The sequence below is a fragment of the Cervus elaphus genome, chromosome 9 (assembly GCF_910594005.1).
Source record: "Cervus elaphus chromosome 9, mCerEla1.1, whole genome shotgun sequence".
Classification (NCBI taxonomy): domain Eukaryota; kingdom Metazoa; phylum Chordata; class Mammalia; order Artiodactyla; family Cervidae; genus Cervus; species Cervus elaphus.
The window spans coordinates 15760007-15779362 of NC_057823.1; the positions used below are offsets into that span (position 1 = coordinate 15760007).

The following is a 19356-nucleotide window of genomic DNA, read 5'->3' on the forward strand; positions in this document are numbered from 1 at the left end:
CGATGCTGTTCTCTCAAAACATCCCACCCTTGCCTTCTCCCACAGAGTCCAAAAGTCTGTTCTGTACATCTGTGTCTCTTTTTCTGTTTTGCATATAGGGTTATCATACATATCATTCTATATGTATGTGTTAGTATACTCTATTGGTCTTTATCTTTCTGGCTTACTTCACTGTGTATAATGGGCTCCAGTTTCATCCATCTCATTAGAACTGATTCAAATGAATTCTTTTTAATGGCTGAGTAATATTCCATGGTGTATATGTACCACAGCTTCCTTATCCATTCGTCTGCTGATGGACATCTAGGTTGCTTCCATGTGCTGGCCATTATAAACAGTGCTGCGATGAACATTGGGGTGCACATGTCTCTTTCATTTCTGGTTTCCTCGGTGTGTATGCCCAGAAGTGGGATTGCTGGGTCACATGGCAGTTCTATTTCCAGTTTTTTAAGGAATCTCCACACTGTTCTCCATAGCGGCTGTACTAGTTTGCATTCTCACCAACAGTGTAAGAGGGTTCCCTTTACTCCACACCTTCTCCAGCATTTATTGTTTGTAGACCTTTGGATAGCAGCCATCCTGACTAGCGTGTAATGGTACCTCATTGTGGTTTTGATTTGCATTTCTCTGATAATGAGTGATGTTGAGCATCTTTTCATTTGTTTGTTCGGCATCTGTGTGTCTTCTTTGGAGAAGTGTCTGTTTAGTTCTTTGGCCCATTTTTTTATTGGATCATTTGTTTTTCTGGAATTGAGCTTCAGGAGTTGCTTGTATATTTTCGAGATTAATCCTTTGTTGCTTTGTTTGCTATTATTTTCTCCCAATCTGAGGGCTGTCTTTTCACCTTGCTTATAGTTTCCTTTGTTGTGCAAAAGCCTTTAAATTTCATTAGGTCCCATTTGTTTATTTTTGCTTTTATTTCCAATATTCTGGGAGGTGGGTCATAGAGGATCTTGCTGTGATTTATGTCAGAGGGTGTTTTGCCTGTGTTCTTCTCTAGGGGTTTTATAGTTTCTGGTCTTACATTTAGATCTTTAATCCATTTTGAGTTTATTTTTTGTGTATGGTGTTAGAAAGTGTTCTAGTTTCATTCTTTTACAAGTGGTTGACCAGTTTTCCCAGCACCACTTGTTAAAGAAGTTGTCTTTTTTCCATTGTATATTCTTGCCTCCTTTGTTGAAGATAAGGTGTCCATAGGTTCATGGATTTATCTCTGGGCTTTCTATTCTGTTCCATTGATCTATATTTCTGTCTTTGTGCCAGTACCATACTGTCTTGATGACTGTGGCTTTGTAGTAGAGTCTGAAGTCAGGCAGGTTGATTCCTCCAGTTCCATTCTTCTTTCTCAAGATTACTTTGGCTATTCAAGGTTTTTTGTATTTCCATACAAATTGTGAAATTATTTGTTCTAGTTCTGTGAAAAATACCGTTGGTAGCTTGATAGGGATTACATTGAATCTATAGATTGCTTTGGGTAGTATAGTCATTTTGACAATATTGATTCTTCCAATCCATGAACACGGTATATTTCTCCATCTGTTTGTGTCCTCTTTGATTTCTTTCATCAGTGTTTTATAGTTTTCTATGTATAGGTCTTTTGTTTCTTTAGGTAGATATACTCCTAAGTATTTTATTCTTTTGTTGCAATGGTGAATGGTATTGTTTCCTTAATTTCTCTTTCTGTTTTCTCATTGTTAGTGTATAGGAATGCAAAGGATTTCTGTGTGTTAATTTTATATTCTGCAACTTTACTATATTCATTGATTAGCTCTAGTAATTTTCTGGTAGAGTCTTTAGGGTTTTCTATGTAGAGGATCATGTCATCTGCAAACAGCGAGAGTTTCACTTCTTTTCCTATCTGGATTCCTTTTACTTCTTTTTCTGCTCTGATTTCTGTGGCCAAAACTTCCAACACTATGTTGAATAGTAGTGGTGAGAGTGGGCACCCTTGTCTTGTTCCTGATTTTAGGGGACATGCTTTCAAGTTTTCACCATTGAGGGTAATGTCAAGCCTCTTTCTTAAACTACATCACTGGAGTATGAGTTTCTACTAGTTAGTTTTATACATGAGTATTGGGGTGATATCATTCTGCAAGATTGCAGCCATGAAATTAAAAGATGCTTACTCCTTGGAAGGAAAGTTATGACCAACCTAGACAGCATATTAAAAAGCAGAGACATTACTTTGCCAACAAAGGTCTGTCTAGTCAAGGCTGTAGTTTTTCCAGTGGTGATGTATGGATGTGAGAGTTGGACTGTGAAGAAAGCTGAGTGCCAAAGAATTGATGCTTTTGAACGGTGGTGTTGGAGAAGACTCTTGAGAGTCCCTTGGACTGCAAGGAGATCCAACCAGTCCATCCTAAAGGAGATCAGTCCTGGGTATTCATTGGAAGGACTGATGCTGAAGCTGAAACTCCAATACTTTGGCCACCTCATGGGAAGAGTTGACTCATTGGAAAAGACCCTGATGCTGGGAGGGATTGGGGGCAGGAGGAGAAGGGGATGACAGAGGATGAGATGGCTGGATGGCATCACCGACTCGATGGAGATGAGTTTGAGTAAACTCCAGGAGTTGGTGATGGACAGGGAGGCCTGGCGTGCTGCGATCCATGGGGTCACAAAGAGTCGGACACGACCGAGCGACTGAACTGAACTGAACTGAATTCTGCAAGTCATCTTTCAACAGTAGTTGTTCAGTTCTTCAGTCATGTCCAATTCTTTGTGACTGTAGCCCACTAGGCTCTTCTGTCCTTGGAATTTCCTAGGCAAGAATACCAGAGCGTGTTGCTACTTCTTCCTCCAGGGGATCTTCCTGACCCAGTGATCGAACCCGTATATCCTGTGACTCCAGCATTGGCAGGTGTATTCTTTACCACTGGGCCACCAGGGAAGCCAGTCAACCGTAGTACATAAGATTAAAAGGTAGTGCTTTTCCTTTGAATCAGTTAATATTTTCTCTCTCCATTTGGAAATCTATTGGATCCATGGGTGAATTGAAATGTATATCTGATGTGTGTGTAGTCAGATTTCATTTTTTAAAATTTTATAATTTTTAAAATTTTATAATTTTTATTCTGTATTAAGCAATTGGAAAATGTGGTCATTTGTTGGGATTTTCCTACTGGATATCTGGATTCTGGACAATTCCTGGATGTCTTTATAGTCTGTTTTCGGTGTTTTATCTTTAATAACAAAGCTCCTTTTTGGAGACTTTCATGTGAATAATTGTTTTTATATTTGGACCTTTGCTTGTTGTCCTTCCTCTGACTGGTGTTTGGTGAATAGATTTTGAGAAGAGAGACCTGTGATGGGATAGATATCTGAATCTCTGTGTAATGTTAAAAACAAAATTTTCTAGCATCCATCCCATTTATGGTTCCATGTTAGAATCCACTGATAGCCTTACTTGCATGGAATTTGGAAAGCAGAAGCAAACAAGGCATTATTCAGAGTTTGGAGGCACCATACATGAAGAGAGATGCCCATATATGGGCTCCCCTGTGGCTCAGCTGGTAAAGAATCCTCCCGCAATGCGGGAGACCTGGGTTCAATCCCTGGGTTGGGAAGATCCCCTGGGGAAGGGAATGGCTACCCACTCCAGTATTCTGGCCTGGAGAATTCCATGGGGCTGCAAAGAGTCAGACACAACGGAGTGACTTTCACTTAAGGATACCATCTTTTACCCCATCAGCTTGGATTCTTTGACCTTCCAATCAAGAGTACCTCAAAACCACCACCAGTGTTTGGTTTCCATTTTTGTAGAGCTGTAGGTTTCCACTGATGTCTTCCCAAGATCCACATCAAAGATCCATTGGAGTTGGGATTTTTCTGTCAGGCCTATTGTGTCCACCAAGAAGCTACTTTGGATTTTACTGTTTGGGAGTATTGTCTGATTCCCCTCTTCTCTAGATTATATCCATTTAAAGTCTAAATGGTGCTAGTGAGTGTGTTTTCCTGATTCACCATGACACCTACAGTGATGTAGTAAGAAAACAAGGGAGTTTGTTTCTCTACTGCATTGTACACTGGCTGCCTCACCTGATCTTTTATTTCTGAAAATAAACTCCTTCCTTGTGTTGGTGTCCTGTTCTTGTAGTTGATTACAATCTCTCAATATGTTTTAAATTATGTTTGTATGTAAGAAGCATGTGAGTTTTTTTTGCCACAGGAATGCTTTGGTAGTTGTTTCATAGAAACATTTTATTAACTATTCTCTAAACCATCACGTGCTAACAAACACTGTGTTTTTCATTTCTTGAGAGGATATATGAAAATGACCCATTATAATGATCAATTTTCAGGTAAACTTTGTAATTTTATTCCTTTGTTCATTATATTTTATGAGTCAAGATTATGTGCCTATGAATCCAGGTGTTTTTTCTGCCAGGAAATTTTTCTTTCTTTTTTTTTTTTAGTTTTAATTTTGGTCATGTAGCTAATTTCTTAATTGTTCTTAATACCCAGAAGTTAAATAATGTGGGTGTTTTTTTGTTTGTTTTTTGGCTGTGCTGTCCAGCATGCAGGATCTTAGTTCCTGGACCAGGGATCAAACCTGGGCCTTCTGCACTGGGAGCATGGAGTCCTTGTCACTGGACCACCAGGCAGGTCTGGGATTTACAGTTTCTGAGAGTGAGGTATTAAACAGTAACAGAGCATCTACAGTGTTAGCATCATGCCTGGGATGCTTCGAGCTGCATGTTGGGGAGTCTCTGCTTTAACCATTCAGTTAGATTCAGTGCAGAAAAAAATGAAAAAAGGGACTGTCTTTATTTTTTCTCTCAGATCTTTCCCCTGAGTTTTATTCATCTTTAAATCCAATGTAGGCTCTATCTCTCTAGAGTTTGCTGCCACTCTGAGATTCAGTCTTCCCAGATACCAAGTCCCAGGGCTGACTGCAGAATCGTGGCTGACCCACTAACTCCTCTTAGTCTATTTCCTACCTTGGAGGACCTGTGATGAAAGAGAGGAGTCAGTGAACATCCTGGTGAATCTGAACATCAGAGAATAAAGTAGTTCACAAGGAACTTGAGACTGCCAGGGCTTCGGGGAAGAGGGTGTAGAACATGGAAGAATAGTGATGGGGTGATGGCTGCCCAGGAGTCAAGGAGAGAGGTGTTCAGGGGGTGACTAGGAAGGTAAACCTCACTTAAGTGGGATGTCGATTTTGTTCGTTAGCCACGTCTGTGCCTATCTCACTAGTCCTGGTGTCCCTGAGGGTGTGAAACCATCAGACAGAAGTTGCAGCTGTCTTCAGGACAACAAAGGGGAGACCTCTTCTCTCAGTCCACTGTGAACCAGGTAGGGGCCAGGCCAAGAAAGGCCTGGAGGTTGTGTCCAACCAACGTGGTTTATTTCTGTTCCAGCCAACCTCCTTTGGAACCTGTCTGGGAAAAGGGGACTTGGGCAGGTGTCACTGCAGCTTCCTCAGGTCCAGGTGTGGCAGGTAATGGCCCATGCTATTGGGCTGCTGTTGCTGAACCTCATAGTCTGCCTCCTTCTTCCGCCGGTGGACAGTGACCTGCGAGGGTGAACAGAGGGCTCAGAATGGACCAGTCATCTACCCAAGTATGCGAGGCTACGGGTGAAGGAGATGGCCACAGCCACAGAGACCTGCTGTTCCTGTGTGTCTCTCTTCCCGTTTTCTCTTAATTTTCTCTCAGCCTCTCCTTTCCCCCTCTTTCACCTCTTTTTCTTCTTTCTTCCCTTTAACTCTCCATTTTTTCACTACCATTTTCTCTGATAGCCCCTTCACTTTTTATCTTTTAAAAAATTTTGGTTTTTTGTTTCTTTTTTCTGATATCCCCTTCATATCTTATCTCCTTCCCCTCACCCCAGCTTAACTGATATACAGTAAACTGCATATATTTATTTTTTTTTAATGTTTAAAGTTTATCAGAATTAGACATCTTTCAAAGAATGAGTATGTAGTGTTTTTTTTTTTTTTGCATTTACTTGAAATGTGACCAGTAGTGTGCACGGTGGGTTCATTAGCTTTCAGCATCTGCTTGTAAACTTGGAATCAAACAACAGAAGGAATATATATTCCAAGTTATATATATATACATTTTAAATTATTGGATCATGGTGGTCTAGCTGCTAAGTCGTGTCTGACTCTTGTGACCCCATGCACTGTAGCCTGCCAGACTCCTCTGTCCGTGGTATTCTCCAGGCAAGAATACTGGAGTGGGTTGCCATTTCCTTCTCCAGGGGATCTTCCTGACCCAGGGATCGAACCTCGGTCTCCTGCATTGTAGGCAGATTCCTTACTGACTGAGCTACAGGGGAAGCCTCTATTGGACCATAATTGTTAACAAATACTGGTTGTCTATATATTAGTTATTTTATCAATCAGTTTTAGTAGTATTATGTCTTTAAACATGCCCTTTACCTTTTTTCATACTCTGATCATTAGTAATATGTGACAGTACTTTAAAAAGTTATTTATTTATGGCTATGCTTGTTCTTTGTTGCCGTGCATGGGGTTTCTCTAGTTTCGGTGAGTGGGAGTTAGGGCTGCTCTCTAATTGTAGTGCATGGGCTTCTCATTGCAGTGGCTTCTCATTGTAGCTCTTGAGCTCTAGAGTGCAGACTGTGTAGTTGCGGTCCATGGGCTTAGTTGCTCTGCGGTGTGTGGGATCTTCCCTGACCGGGGGTTGGACCCATGTCCCCTGCCTTGGCAGGCGGATTCTTAACCACTGGACCACCAGGAAAAGTCCTGCAGCATTGCTTTTTTAATCAACTCACTTTACTAAAGAAAATTAAAATGCTAAATATTTTAGCTTTTGAACAAAATCATGTAGGCTTTTACATTATTATGAAAAATTGTATTATTCAATATTTTCTATTATTGTAAAGATTATATAGACTTCAGCTTCTAGTAATACATCACCAAGTAACTTGGACTAAATTTCTTATAAAGATAGCTAGAAAACTTAGACAGAATGAAAAAATACCTATTTGAAACCTTTGGAGAACAAATGTTACTAGACTGGGATATATAAGATGATGGAGACCCTGAGAAGGATCCTATTCTTAGGTAAACTGCATGCATTTAAAGTGAATGACTTGATAAGTTTGGATTATAAACTTATTGAACCATCCCTGTAATCAAAATAAGGAATGCTCATTATTCTCCCAGTTTCCCTCATGTTCTTTTGTAATTCTTCCTCCCCTGCTGTTTACAAACACATTCTTATTTCCAGACAACCACTGATCTGGCTTCTATCCTCAGAGATTAATTAGTATTTTCCAGAGTTTGTTTATAAATGGAATCCTACAATAAGTATTCTTTTTCATCTAGCTTCTTTCATTCAGCATATTCAAATTCAAATTATTTTGAGATTTATCATTGTATCTGTTAATAATCCAGTATTATTGTTAAATAGTATTGAATTCTGTGAATATACCACACTTTGTTTACCCATTCACCTGTTGATGGACTGCTTGGTTTGTTTTTTAGTTTTTGGCTAGTGCAAATATTATTATGAACATTTGTGTACAAGTCTTTGTATAGATAGGCGTTTTAATTTCTCTTAAACAAATTCCTAGGAGGGAATGGTTGCACAGATATATGTAACTTTGAAAATTTATTTTTAATTGAAGTATAGTTGATTTATAATGTGTTTGTTTCTACTGTACAGCAAAGTCACTTAGTTATACACATATATATATACTTTAAAAATATCTTTTCTATGTTATGGTTTATCCCAGGATACTGGGTATAGTTCCCTGGTTAAACAGTAGGATTTTGTTGTTTATCCATTCTATATGTAGTACTGTGTGACTACTAATCCCAATGTGACATTTACTTATTTTTACTGTAATTGCTCTACAGTGTTATGTTAGTTTCAGGCATGCGGCAAAGTGAATCAACTGTATGTATACATATATCCACTCTTTTTTAGATTTCCTTCCCATTTAGTGGAGAAGGGAATGGCAACCCACTCCAGTATTCTTGCCTGGAGAATTCCATGGACAGAGGAGCTTGGCGGGGCTACAGTCCATGGGGTCACAAAGAGTGGGACATGACTGAAGCGACTAACACTTTCACTTTCCCATTTAGGTCACCACAGAGCACCCAATGTAACTTTTAAAGATGCATGCAAACTATTTTTCACCAGCACTATAGGAGAGTTCCAGTTGCTTCATATCTTCACTGACACTTGTTATCGTCATTTGATTTTAACCATTCTCATGCATAGTGGTATCTCATTATAACTTTTATTTACATTTCCCCAATGACAAATGTTGTTAAGAAAAGGAAAAGGCAAACCTCTCACAGACTAGGAGAAAATATCTGCAAAACACATCCCCAGCAGAGGACATGTCCTTATAGTATATAAAAAGCTCTTACAACCTGATAGTAAGATGACAACACCTCCTTGCTTACCAGGAAAAAGCTGATCAGGACCATGATGAGCAACAGGAGTCCCGCCAGGCAGATGAGGATGATGGCCCAGAAGGGGAGGTCTGGGGAGACAAGTCCTGGTGTGAGACATCATCTATCATTTCTCCAGGGCCCCTGCCTCCCCCCGACATCCACTGACCCCAACTGTGCCTTAGAAATCCCAGTCTTGGGTCGACCAACTTTCATCATCATCCAGTACCCTGGGTATGTGGTTCTTTTCAATGAGGCAGAGAACCAGAATATTCCCTCTCCACCCTATGCTACAGCAGCTTTGAGGCTTACCAGAATTCTCAGTCACGACTTCGTTTCTGTTGGGAGAATACCCTGAAAGTGAATGAAATGGAGAACACATGTGAGTGTGTTTTACTTTTTTAAATAAAACTTTTCAAATATACAAATAGAACCACGTCATAAACATCCATCATCTGGAAGTAACAATGTTTATTTCACCCAGTTAAAACAATATTATTTGTTTTTATTCACTAAGTCGTGTCTGACTCTTTGTGACCCCATGGACTATAGCCCGCCAGGCTCCTGTGGACAGAGAAGCCTGGTGGGCTACAGTCCGTGGGATTTTCTAGGCAAGAATACTGGAGTGGGTTGCCATTTCCTTCTCCAGGGGATCTTCCCCACCCAGGGATTGAACCTGAGTCTCTTCCATTGGCAGACAGATTCTTTACCACTAAGCTACCAAGAAAGCCCCAAACAGTATCATACCTAGTGTATAACTATTTGGCTTCCCAGGTGACACTAGTGGTGAAGAACCTGCCTGCCAATGCAGAAGATGGAAGTGATGGGGATTTGATTCCTGGGTCAGGAAGATCTCCTGGAGAGGGGTATGACAACCCACTCCAGTATTCTTGGCTGGAGAATCCCATTGACAGAGGAGCCTGGGGGGCTATAATCTACAGAGTCGCAGAGTCGGACATGACTGAAATGACTTAATATGCATGCACATATGTATAACTTATTAACACTTGCCACCCTTGTTTCATCCCATAATTCCATTGAAATATTAAAGTCATGTAGACATAATAATGTTTCACCCCATTGTAGTTTGCATCACTGGAAAATGAGGATACTTTACTACATATAACAAAGGCACAATCACACTACAGGAGTGTGATATTTCAAATCATACCTCTGGGAATGGATGGATGACCGGTGATGGACGGAACTATCTTATGCTAGTGGAGGGGAGAATGGGTCATAGGAGTTGACAAGACCATGGGATCTCTCTAAATTTATAAATTCCTACTCAAAAGCCCTCTGCCTATGAACACATTCACTCCCTTTTCCCTTTACTGAGTTTTTTTTAATACTTATTTTCCAGGATTCACCTAGACTGTAATTTCCTCGGAAGCCTCCTGATTACCACTCCTAAGTGTGGATTTGTTCACATCAAATAATTCATTGTTTTCAACTGCCTATTCTTTTTTTTTTTTCAGTTTTATTTATTTATTTATTTTACTTTACAATATTGTAGTGGTTTTGCCATACACTGACATGAATCTGCCATGGGTGTACATGGTTCCCCATCCTGAACTCCGCTCCCACTTCCCTCCCATCCTATCCCTCTGCGTCATCCCAGTGCTCCAGCCCCGAGCACCTGTATCATGCATCGAACCTGGACTGGTGATTCATTTCACATATGATAATATACATGTTTCAATGCCATTCTCCCATATCATCCTGCCCTCGCCCTCTCCCACAGAGTCTGAAAGACTGTTCTATACATCTTTGTCTCTTTTGCTGTCTCGCATACAGGGTTATCATTACCATCTTTCTAAATTCCATATATATGTGTTAGTATACTGGATTGGTGTTTTTATTTCTGGCTTACTTCACTCTGTATAATAGGCTCCAGTTTCATCCACCTCATTAGAACTGATTCAAATGTATTCTTTTTAATGGCTGAGTAATATTCCATTGTGTATATATACCACAGCTTTCTTATCCATTCGTCTGCTGATGGACATCTAGGTTGCTTCCATGTCCTGGCTATTATAAACAGTGCTGTGATGAACATTGGGGTACACGCGTCTCTTTCAATTCTGGTTTCCTTGGTGTGTATGCCCAGCAGTGGGATTGCTGGGTCATATGTCAACTGCCTATTCTTGTTATTTCCAACTGCAACATAAACTTTATGAGAACTGATTAGCACTGATTGGGGGAGGGTTGTAGGCCCCCCCTTGCTTGTACAACCTCTCTCTAGCCAAAATCTTTTTTCCTTTTTAATTTTATTTATTTCTGATTTTAATTGGAGTATTTTTTTTTAATTGGAGTAAAATTGCTTTACAATGTTGTATTAGTTTCTGCCTTACAACGAAATGAATCAACCATAAATATATGTATACGGCCCCCTCCCTCTTGCCTCTTCCTTCCCATCTCTCCTCCCCAGGCAAATTCTTAAGATGTGCTGTGTGATATAAGCAGCAACAAGTGCCTTTTTAAATTAAAATTAATTTTAATGAAGTAAAGTTTAAAAAAATCTGGTACTCTGTACTATTAAAATTCAGTAATCATAAAAGCCAGTCACAATAAGTGAAAGTGAAAGTGAAAGTCAGTGGTGTCTGACTCTTTGTGACTCTGTGGCCTATATAGTCCATGGAATTCTCCAGGCCAGAATACGAGAGAGGGTAGCCTTTTCCTTCTCCAAGGGATCTTCCCAACCCAGGGACTGAACCCAGGTCTCCTGCATTGCAGGTGGATTCTTTACCAGCTGAGCTATCAGGGAAGTCCTCAGTCACAATAACCATACTTCAAATATACTCAGGAGTCTCATGTGATATATGCTCTGGGCAGCACAGATATAGGATACTTCCATCATTAAGAGACTTCTACTGCATTATGCTGTCTAGGAGAGATGGCAAGTGTCTCCTGAGTCCCACTGGGTATTGTTTCTTCTCCCTCAGTGATGGGTAAAGTCTGGGAGACTGTGCCACCTCTGCCAGCCTGGGAAAGTTCAATGCTGACTCATCCTCAGGTCTCCAGACTCCCAGGAAAGCCCCCATGTGAGGAAGTTGGAAGCCCTCACTCCTGCCCCAATGATCAGGGAGTCTTACCATCCACAAGGAGACTGTTCCTGTCCAGGGTGAAATTCTGCAGCTGAGTACCATTCTTGGTCAGACGCAGGAATTCCTCATAGATGACAACTTGGTACGGACTCCGAGTCAGAAGCATGAAGTTACACTCAGCGTTTACCCCAGTGTGGTTGCTTGGAGGGACAGACCTGGAAGGACACCAGGGATGAACAAGGTATCTGCAGCTCTACCCCAATTCTAGGTTCTCTGCTGGTCCTGTCCAGGAGAACTTTCTGCAATGATGTAAACATTTGTGTCTGTAGTATCCAGTGCAGTCATTATTTGCCCCTTGTTACCGAGCACTTAAAATATGGCTAGTGTGGGACTTCCCTGATGGTCCAGTGGCTAAGATTCTGTGCTCCCAATGCAGGGGGCCTGAGTTCAATCCCTGGTCAGGGAGTCAGATCCCATATGCCACAATTCAGAGTCTGCATGCCACAACTAAAACAGATTCCGCATGCTGCAATTAAGACACGGCAGTGGCTCAGACGGTAAAGAGTCTGCCTGCAATGTGGGAGACCCAGGTTCAACCCCTGGGTCGGGAAGATACCCTGGAGAAGGGAATGGCAACCCACTCTAGTATTCTTGCCTGGAGAATTCCATGGACAGTCAAATAATAAATATTAAAAAAAGAAAAGGGTTAATCTGCATATTGTGAAAGCAAACCAGAAAGAAAAATCAAATTTGCCTCAAAAAGAAACATGACTAGAGTTGAGTGAGAAACTGAATGTCTCGTTTTATTTAATTGGATTAATTTATAAATAAATAAGCACAAGGAGAACATTTTGAAATGCTGGAGTAAGGACTCCCGAAAATCTGTAAAAACAACGAGAACACTGGTAAACATGGCCAAAATCAACTTTTGCAGAAGTCAAGAAATGAACCAAAGGCTGGCAACAAGCCAAGCAGCATTCAGGTAAGAAAAAAATGTTTGTATCTTGGTAAATGGAGTCAACTTTATGGCATGATAGCTTGCACAGTTCTCATTCTACTCTCACAAAGGACTCAGTAACTGTGAAAACCGTCAGGTTAGAACCAGTTGACTCATTAGCATGGGTCCTCCTCATTCTTCCCTCACCCCCATCCCCTAGAAAAACAATTTCCTTTCTCCCTCTGGGGATTTACTCTTCTGGACAATAGGCATTCCATTTATATGAAATGTATATAAATAGAATCACACATTGTGTGGTCTTTTGTGACTGATCTCTTTCATTAGAATAGTGTTCTTAAGAGGGAGGTGACATAGGTATAATTATGACTGATTTGCATTGTTATAGGGCAGAAAACTGAAAGCATTAGTCACTCAGTCATGTCCAACTCTTTGCAACACCATGGACTGTAGCTCACCACGCTCCTCTGCCCACGGGATTTCCCAGGGAAGAATACTGGAGCGGGTTGCCATTTCCTCCTCCAGAGATCAAATGGGTGTCTCCTACAGCTCCTGCATTGGTAGGCAGATTCTTGACCACTGAGCCACCAGGGAAGCCCCAGTGTTTGAGTAACGGCTCTGTTTTCCTAGGGCTCTCTTCCACAACAGCTAGGAACCGAGAGACTACAGCCTTGGGGACACTTTTAAAGGACAGTACGAGTCTCCAAAGTGGTCAGGTCCTGAGCTGCAACTCACCTGAATGCTGAAACTTCACAGCCAGAAAAATGAGTCTTGATGCTGCTGTTTCGGAAGAGCTGGTTGAGCTGAAAGATAGGGCAACATTTCCTAGGTCAGAATCCATGACTCTGTGGCACTGGAGAGTGCCAATTAGCCAATGAGTACACTGCCCCATTTATTTATTTACTTATTTATTTTTGCCCCATTTATTTATTTATTTTTCTGTCGGTCAAATGGTAAAGAATCCCCACTCCCACTGCAGAGGGCACGGGTTCAATCCCTGGTCAGGGAACAAAGATCCTGCATGCTGCAGAGCGCAACCAAGAAAACAAAAAAGAAAAGAAAAACCAGCCCAGGTATGTACACCAAAGCATGCCCTGTTCTAGGACATTACTTGGGTTAGTAATCGAACCCTTCTATGGCTGTCTCTTCATTTGTAAAATGCAAGTAAGAGTCTGTCTTTATGAACTATTAAAAAAAGAAGTCACTTTCTGGATAACCAACAAGGATCTACTGCATAGCACAGGGAACTATACATACTTTATAATAACCTACAATTGAAGATAATCTGAAGAAGGATATATATAAATATATATATATAAATTGCTATGCTGTACATCTGGAACTAACCCAATATTGTAAATCAACTATACTTCAATTAAAAAAAAATGTCCAGGGGACTTCCCCTGGTTGTCCAGTGGTTAAGAATTGCCTTTCAATGCGGGGGATACAGTTTTGATCCCTGGATGGGGAACTAAGATCCCATATGCTGCAGGGCAACAAAACCCACAGGCTGCAACCACTGAGCCCATGCACTTTGGAGCCCATGTGCCACAATTACAGACGTCTGTGTGCTGCAACGAAGATCCAGCACCACCAAAATAAAATAATAAAAAATAAGTAAAATTTAAAAATGTCCAGATGCTAAACTGAAAAAAAAAAAAAAGGTAAATGTGCACACTAAAAAACATAGGTCACCCTCTGCAGAGGAACAGAGTGGGCACAGAAGCCCATTCTTACCGCATCCTCAATATTTTTCTTGTTTCTCTGGTATTTGGGAGTGTCTGGCTGTTTCATGTCCTGAGAATAGAATAGGTTGGTGATAGTGAAATTTAGCTGGACTTTCTGGAAACTGGGACTGATCATTGGTTGGTCCGTTGGTGGGTGAATTGATGGCTCCGCTTCTAGAATAAAAGGAAAGTGAAAGTTCCCATTAGGGGAAGTTTTCAACAAAGAAGTCATTAGAGTCAGTCTACTTATTCCTGACACTGTGGACTGAGCTGGGTTTTTAAAAGTGGGTTACAGGGACTTCTCTGGTCCCCCAGTGGTTAAAGATCTGCCTTGCAATGCAGGGGATGGGGATTTGACCCCTGGTCTGGGAACTAAGATCTCACATACCATGGGGCAACTAAGCCTACTTGATGCAAAAGAGAAGCCAATATGTTGCAACTAGAGAAAGCCTGTGTGTGCAATGAAGAAGACCCAGGGCAGAAGACCCCCCAAAAAGTAGGCTACAATCAAAAAGAATGAAATGATACCGTTTGCAGCAACATGGATGGACATAGAGATTATCATACTAAGTGAGGTAAGTCAGAAAAAGAAAAATGCCATATGATATTACTTATATGTGGAATCTAAAATGTGATATAAATCAACATATCTGTTAAACAAAATCAGACTCACAGACATAGAAAAGAGACTAGTAGCTGCCAAGGGGGAAAGGAAATAGAGGAGGGAGGGAATGGGAGTTTGGGATTAGCAGAGGCAAGCTATTATATATAAAGTGGATAAACCACAAGGTCCTACTGTATAACACAGGGAACTATTAATATATTCAATGGTCTGTGACAGACTCTAATGGAAAAGAATATGAAAAAGAAAAATACATATGTGTGTATGTTCTTGTTGTTTAATCGCTGTGTCATGTCCGATTCTTCTGTGACACCATGGACTGCAGCCTTCCAGGCTCCTCTGTCCATGGGATATCCCAGGCAGGAATGCTGGAGTGGGTTTTCATTTCCTTCTCCAGGGGATCTTCCTAACCTAGGGAGCAAACCCGTGTCTCCTGCATTGGCAGGCAGATTCTTTACCACTGAGCCACCTGGAAAGCCCATATATATGTATAACTGAATCATTTTACTAGATTGAAGAGGGTAACACAACATTGTAAATCAACTGCACTTCAAGGAAAATTTTTTTAAAAATTGGCTACTGAAGACCATCTGTCCACCTTGAATCCATTCATCTGTCTGCCTGTCCAGCTGTCCACTAAGCATTGTGAGCATTCACTAGGTTGTGGGGAAGAGGAGATTGGATTTCTCTGGGGAAGTCGGCAGGTGCTGACCATTCCAGTGGGCATCCATCATCTTTGCTGATCTAGGTCCCTAATGTGTCTTTCTCCCCCTCCCCAGTCATTGTCCTGGTAGAGGACAGTCACCAGAGGATGAGCTTTCTAAAGTAGAACTCTGAGTGTGCCATATTCCTCCCCAAATGCTTCCAGTGCCCAGGGAAGTCTCTGCCCACATCTTTAGCCACAGTTGTCACCCATCTCATGTCAAGGTGTATGCTCCAGCCACACCAAACTCCTTATAGCCCCCTTCAATGACATGTTCTATCTTCTAGGTTACAGACACATGTGGCTCAACTCCCTATCTCTTCCCTTCAACTAAGTCCTAGTCTCCTTCAGATCTGTTTCTTCATCACTTCCTCTAGAAAACTTGCCAAGAGAGAGCGGTGTAATACCTCTTTGGAATTCCCACAGACTTTTGAAATTCCTCTGTCATAGCAGCAATCACAGTGTATCATCAGTGCCTATTTATTTTCAAGGCATAAACATTTCATGAATAAATGAATGAATCAACCAATGTATGACTCATAACTGCAGCCTAAGAAGGAAACCCAGGGTCCTTCCCATTCTGGGTTAGAAAAACTGACATGTAAAATAACCATTTTGCTGGTTGCAACCACTGGATTTTCTCTTCCTATCTCCTGTTGGATGACATTGCCATGAATCATCACCATGGGCTTCCAGAAAGCCTCTCCTTTTTCCTCTGCAGCCTCTATCCATGTCGCTCATACCCAGAAGCCCTATCCTTCATAAAACCATCTTTTGGACTTCCCTCATGGTCCAGTGGTTAAGATTCTGCCTGCCAATGCAGAGACCCCCTGGTCTGGGAAGATCCCTCATGCCGTGGGGCAACTAAGCCCACACACACATCACAACTACTGAGCCCATGATCTGGAGCCTGACAGCTACAACTACTGAAGTCCAAGTGCCTAGAGCATGTGCTTCACAACAAGAGAAGTCACCACAATGAGAAGCCTGAACATTGCCACTAGAGGGTAGCCCCCGCTCGCTGCAACTAGAGAAAGCCCACTTAGCAATGAAGACCCAGCACAGCCAAAAATAAATAAAATTTTTTAAAAGACCAAGTACGGATAGAAGAATTGGATCATAAGGAAGGCTGAGCACAAACGAATTGATGCTTTTGAACTGTGATGCTGGAGAACTCTTGAGAGTCTCCTGGACAGCAAGGAAACCAAGCCAGTCAACCCTAAAGGAAATCAACCCTGAATATTCATTGGAAGAATTGATGCTGAAGCTGAAGCTCCAATACTTTGGCCACCTGACGTGAAGAGCAGACTCATTGTAAGAGACCCTGATGCTGGGAGGGATTGAGGGCAAGAGGAGAAGGGGGCAACAGAGGATGAGATGGTTGGATGGCATCACTGACTCAATGGACATGAGTTTGAGCAAACTCCGGGAGATGGTGAAGGACAGGGAAGCCTGGCGTGCTGCCGTTTATGGGGTCATAAAGAGTCAGTTGGACATGACTTAGTGACTGAACAACAACAAAAGAATTTTTAAAAAACACCTTTTCTGGCCACGAACGTATCCCCCACTCTATGTCCCACCTGTCACGTGCACATCTGTCAGCTGGTAGGTGGCACCCAGCCAGTGGGATGAGGCGTTCAGGGTCTTGTCTAGAAATACTTGCTTCACCATGCTGGAGTCCACACTGGAGGAGAACCGGGCCTTGATGGTGACCAGTACGGGATTCAACCTGGGAACAGAGACCATGGGATCTCAGCCAACACTCAATACCAGCAGTGTGTCCTGAGTTCCTGCTTTGTAGAGTCAAAGACCTAAGGGTAAACACCTCAATATCTGACTGCCTTCTTGCTCCGGGCAAGAGAAGAGACCCTGACCAAAAAGGGAAAAGCTTCTAGGAGTTAGGAACAGTAGCAATAACAGTAACAATAATGAATGTCTATTGTGGACCTCTAAGAAGTGACTTCCACAGTCCTTCCCTATCACTCTGGTAGAAGCTATAATTACAATCTGTTGTTTAGTCACTAAGTCCTGTCCAACTCTTTGTGACCCCGTGGATTGCAGCCCAATAGGCTCCTCTGTGGGATATTCCAGGCAAGAATACTGGAATGGGTTGCCATTTCCTTCTCCAGGGACTCTTCCTGACCCAGAGATCGAACCCAAGTCTCCTGCATTGGCAGGTGGATTCTTTACCACTGAGCCACCAGGGAAGCCTATTTTTATAATTATCCCCATGTTAAAGACAAGGGAACTGAAACTACTAACTTTCAAAGTCAGCAGCATGTCCCATGATTCTCCCTCTCTCTCGTATAGATGTCCTAGGCCTCTACTCATCCTTCAGAGATGTGGGTTCAAACCCAGCTTCTGTGCCTCAGTATTCCCATGTGAACATGGGGGATGCACATATTGCATCTCTCATGTGAGAATGTTATGAAAATGAAATGAGATAATCATGCATGAAAGTACTCAACAGGAAGCCTGGACATGGTAAATATTATTAGATTACTATTAGCTGAAAGTTGTATTTCCCAAGAAGGGGGTGGGTGCAGGGAGATGGTGTGTCCATGAGGGTAACCCTTTTCCTGTCCCCCAAAGACCTATGGAAGGAAATGGTAAGATTAGCTGTCAGGGATGTGGGGAAGCATGGGCACCAGGTCAATGACTTCCAGTCCAAGGATGTGCCAACCAGTGCTCAGAGCCTTGAGCTGCCATCTCAGCCAATGCTTCCAGTCTCCTCAACTTACGTCAAGTTGGTGACCAGGCAGTAGAGGAATACGTCTTGTAGCCGGCTGCTTCTATAGAGTTTGGTGACCTAGAATAAAGGGGAGGGAGGCTGGGTGAGATGGAGGTCTCTTGGGGCTGGAGGGGGCCACTGGAGCCAGAGAGGAACAAACATAGGTCTTGAAGCAAGGGAGACCTGAGTTCTGATCCTGGTTCTATCCTTAACTCCACTGTGTGCCCTTAGGCACAATGTGCCCTTTTCTGAGCCTCAATTTTCCCATCTGAAAAGTGGGGAGGCAGCTGGGGTACCAACTCTGGAATCTGAAATAACCTAGAACATGTAGGTAAAGGGAAGAGTTGAAACAATCACTTAATAGATGCAGGGCAAGACTTCTCTGGTGGTACATTGGATAAGAATTCACCTGCCAATGCAAGTGATATGGATTCGATCCCTGGTTAGGGAAGATTCCACATGCTGCAGAGCAGCTAAGACTACGCCACAACTACTAAATCTGTGCTCTGGAGCCCAGGAGCCACAACCACTGAAGCCTGTACACCGAGAGCCTGTGCTCCACAAGAGAAGCCACCGCAATGAGAAGCCCGTGCACCACGACAAAGAGTTATCCCCACTTGCTGCAACTAGAGAAAGCCTGAGTAAAGCAATGAAGACCTAGCACAACCAAAAATAAAATATAATAATAATAATAAAAATGAAAGGGGAATAGCTTAGAAAAATAGATGCATGTCAGACTGAGGAATGAGAGGGGCACTCAGGGTAGGGAGAGATGGGAGGGGCGAGAAAGATCCCTACCTTGTCGTTGACGTCCCACAGCAGGGCGATGTACTCTGAGGACATGGGGTCTGGGTTGCTGAGATTCCAGTTGATGATGTGGAAATTTAGCTGGTATTCCCTCTGGATAGATAAACTCTGGGGTGCATAGCCTGGAGCCACAGAGAGGAAGAAAAGACAGACAAAGACTCAGATTTTAGCATAGAGACATGGTGGCCCAGGGGACACCCTACCTACCATCATAATCAAAATCAGGCCCATGTGTTGGAGACTTTAGGGGCTCTTGAATGGAAAATCACCCCATAGAGGAGGAAAACTGGAGTTTTATAAGAAATCTGAGCTGAGCTTTTCTGCTTGAGCTTATGCAATTCCTGCTTCCTGGAATGCTCTTCCACCCTCCTCTTTTCCAGGAAAACT

The 19356-nt window shown here is 42.2% G+C and overlaps 1 protein-coding gene across 1 annotated transcript in view; it reads right to left on the reverse strand.

Moving 5' to 3' along the window:
* Positions 1-3898: 3898 nt before the first annotated feature.
* LOC122699442 (mucin-16-like) overlaps positions 3899-19356 on the reverse strand; it is a 115059-nt gene continuing 99601 nt past the window's right edge. Inside the window, exons 43-51 of the mRNA XM_043911379.1 lie at positions 18961-19091; positions 18173-18240; positions 17012-17160; positions 14117-14280; positions 13115-13182; positions 11473-11639; positions 8690-8731; positions 8390-8469; positions 3899-5518 (exon numbers count right to left, since the gene is read on the reverse strand). Of these exons, the coding sequence (XP_043767314.1) occupies positions 5411-5518; positions 8390-8469; positions 8690-8731; positions 11473-11639; positions 13115-13182; positions 14117-14280; positions 17012-17160; positions 18173-18240; positions 18961-19091 (977 nt within the window). The 3' untranslated portion in view covers positions 3899-5410. The remainder of the gene's footprint in view (positions 5519-8389; positions 8470-8689; positions 8732-11472; positions 11640-13114; positions 13183-14116; positions 14281-17011; positions 17161-18172; positions 18241-18960; positions 19092-19356) is intronic.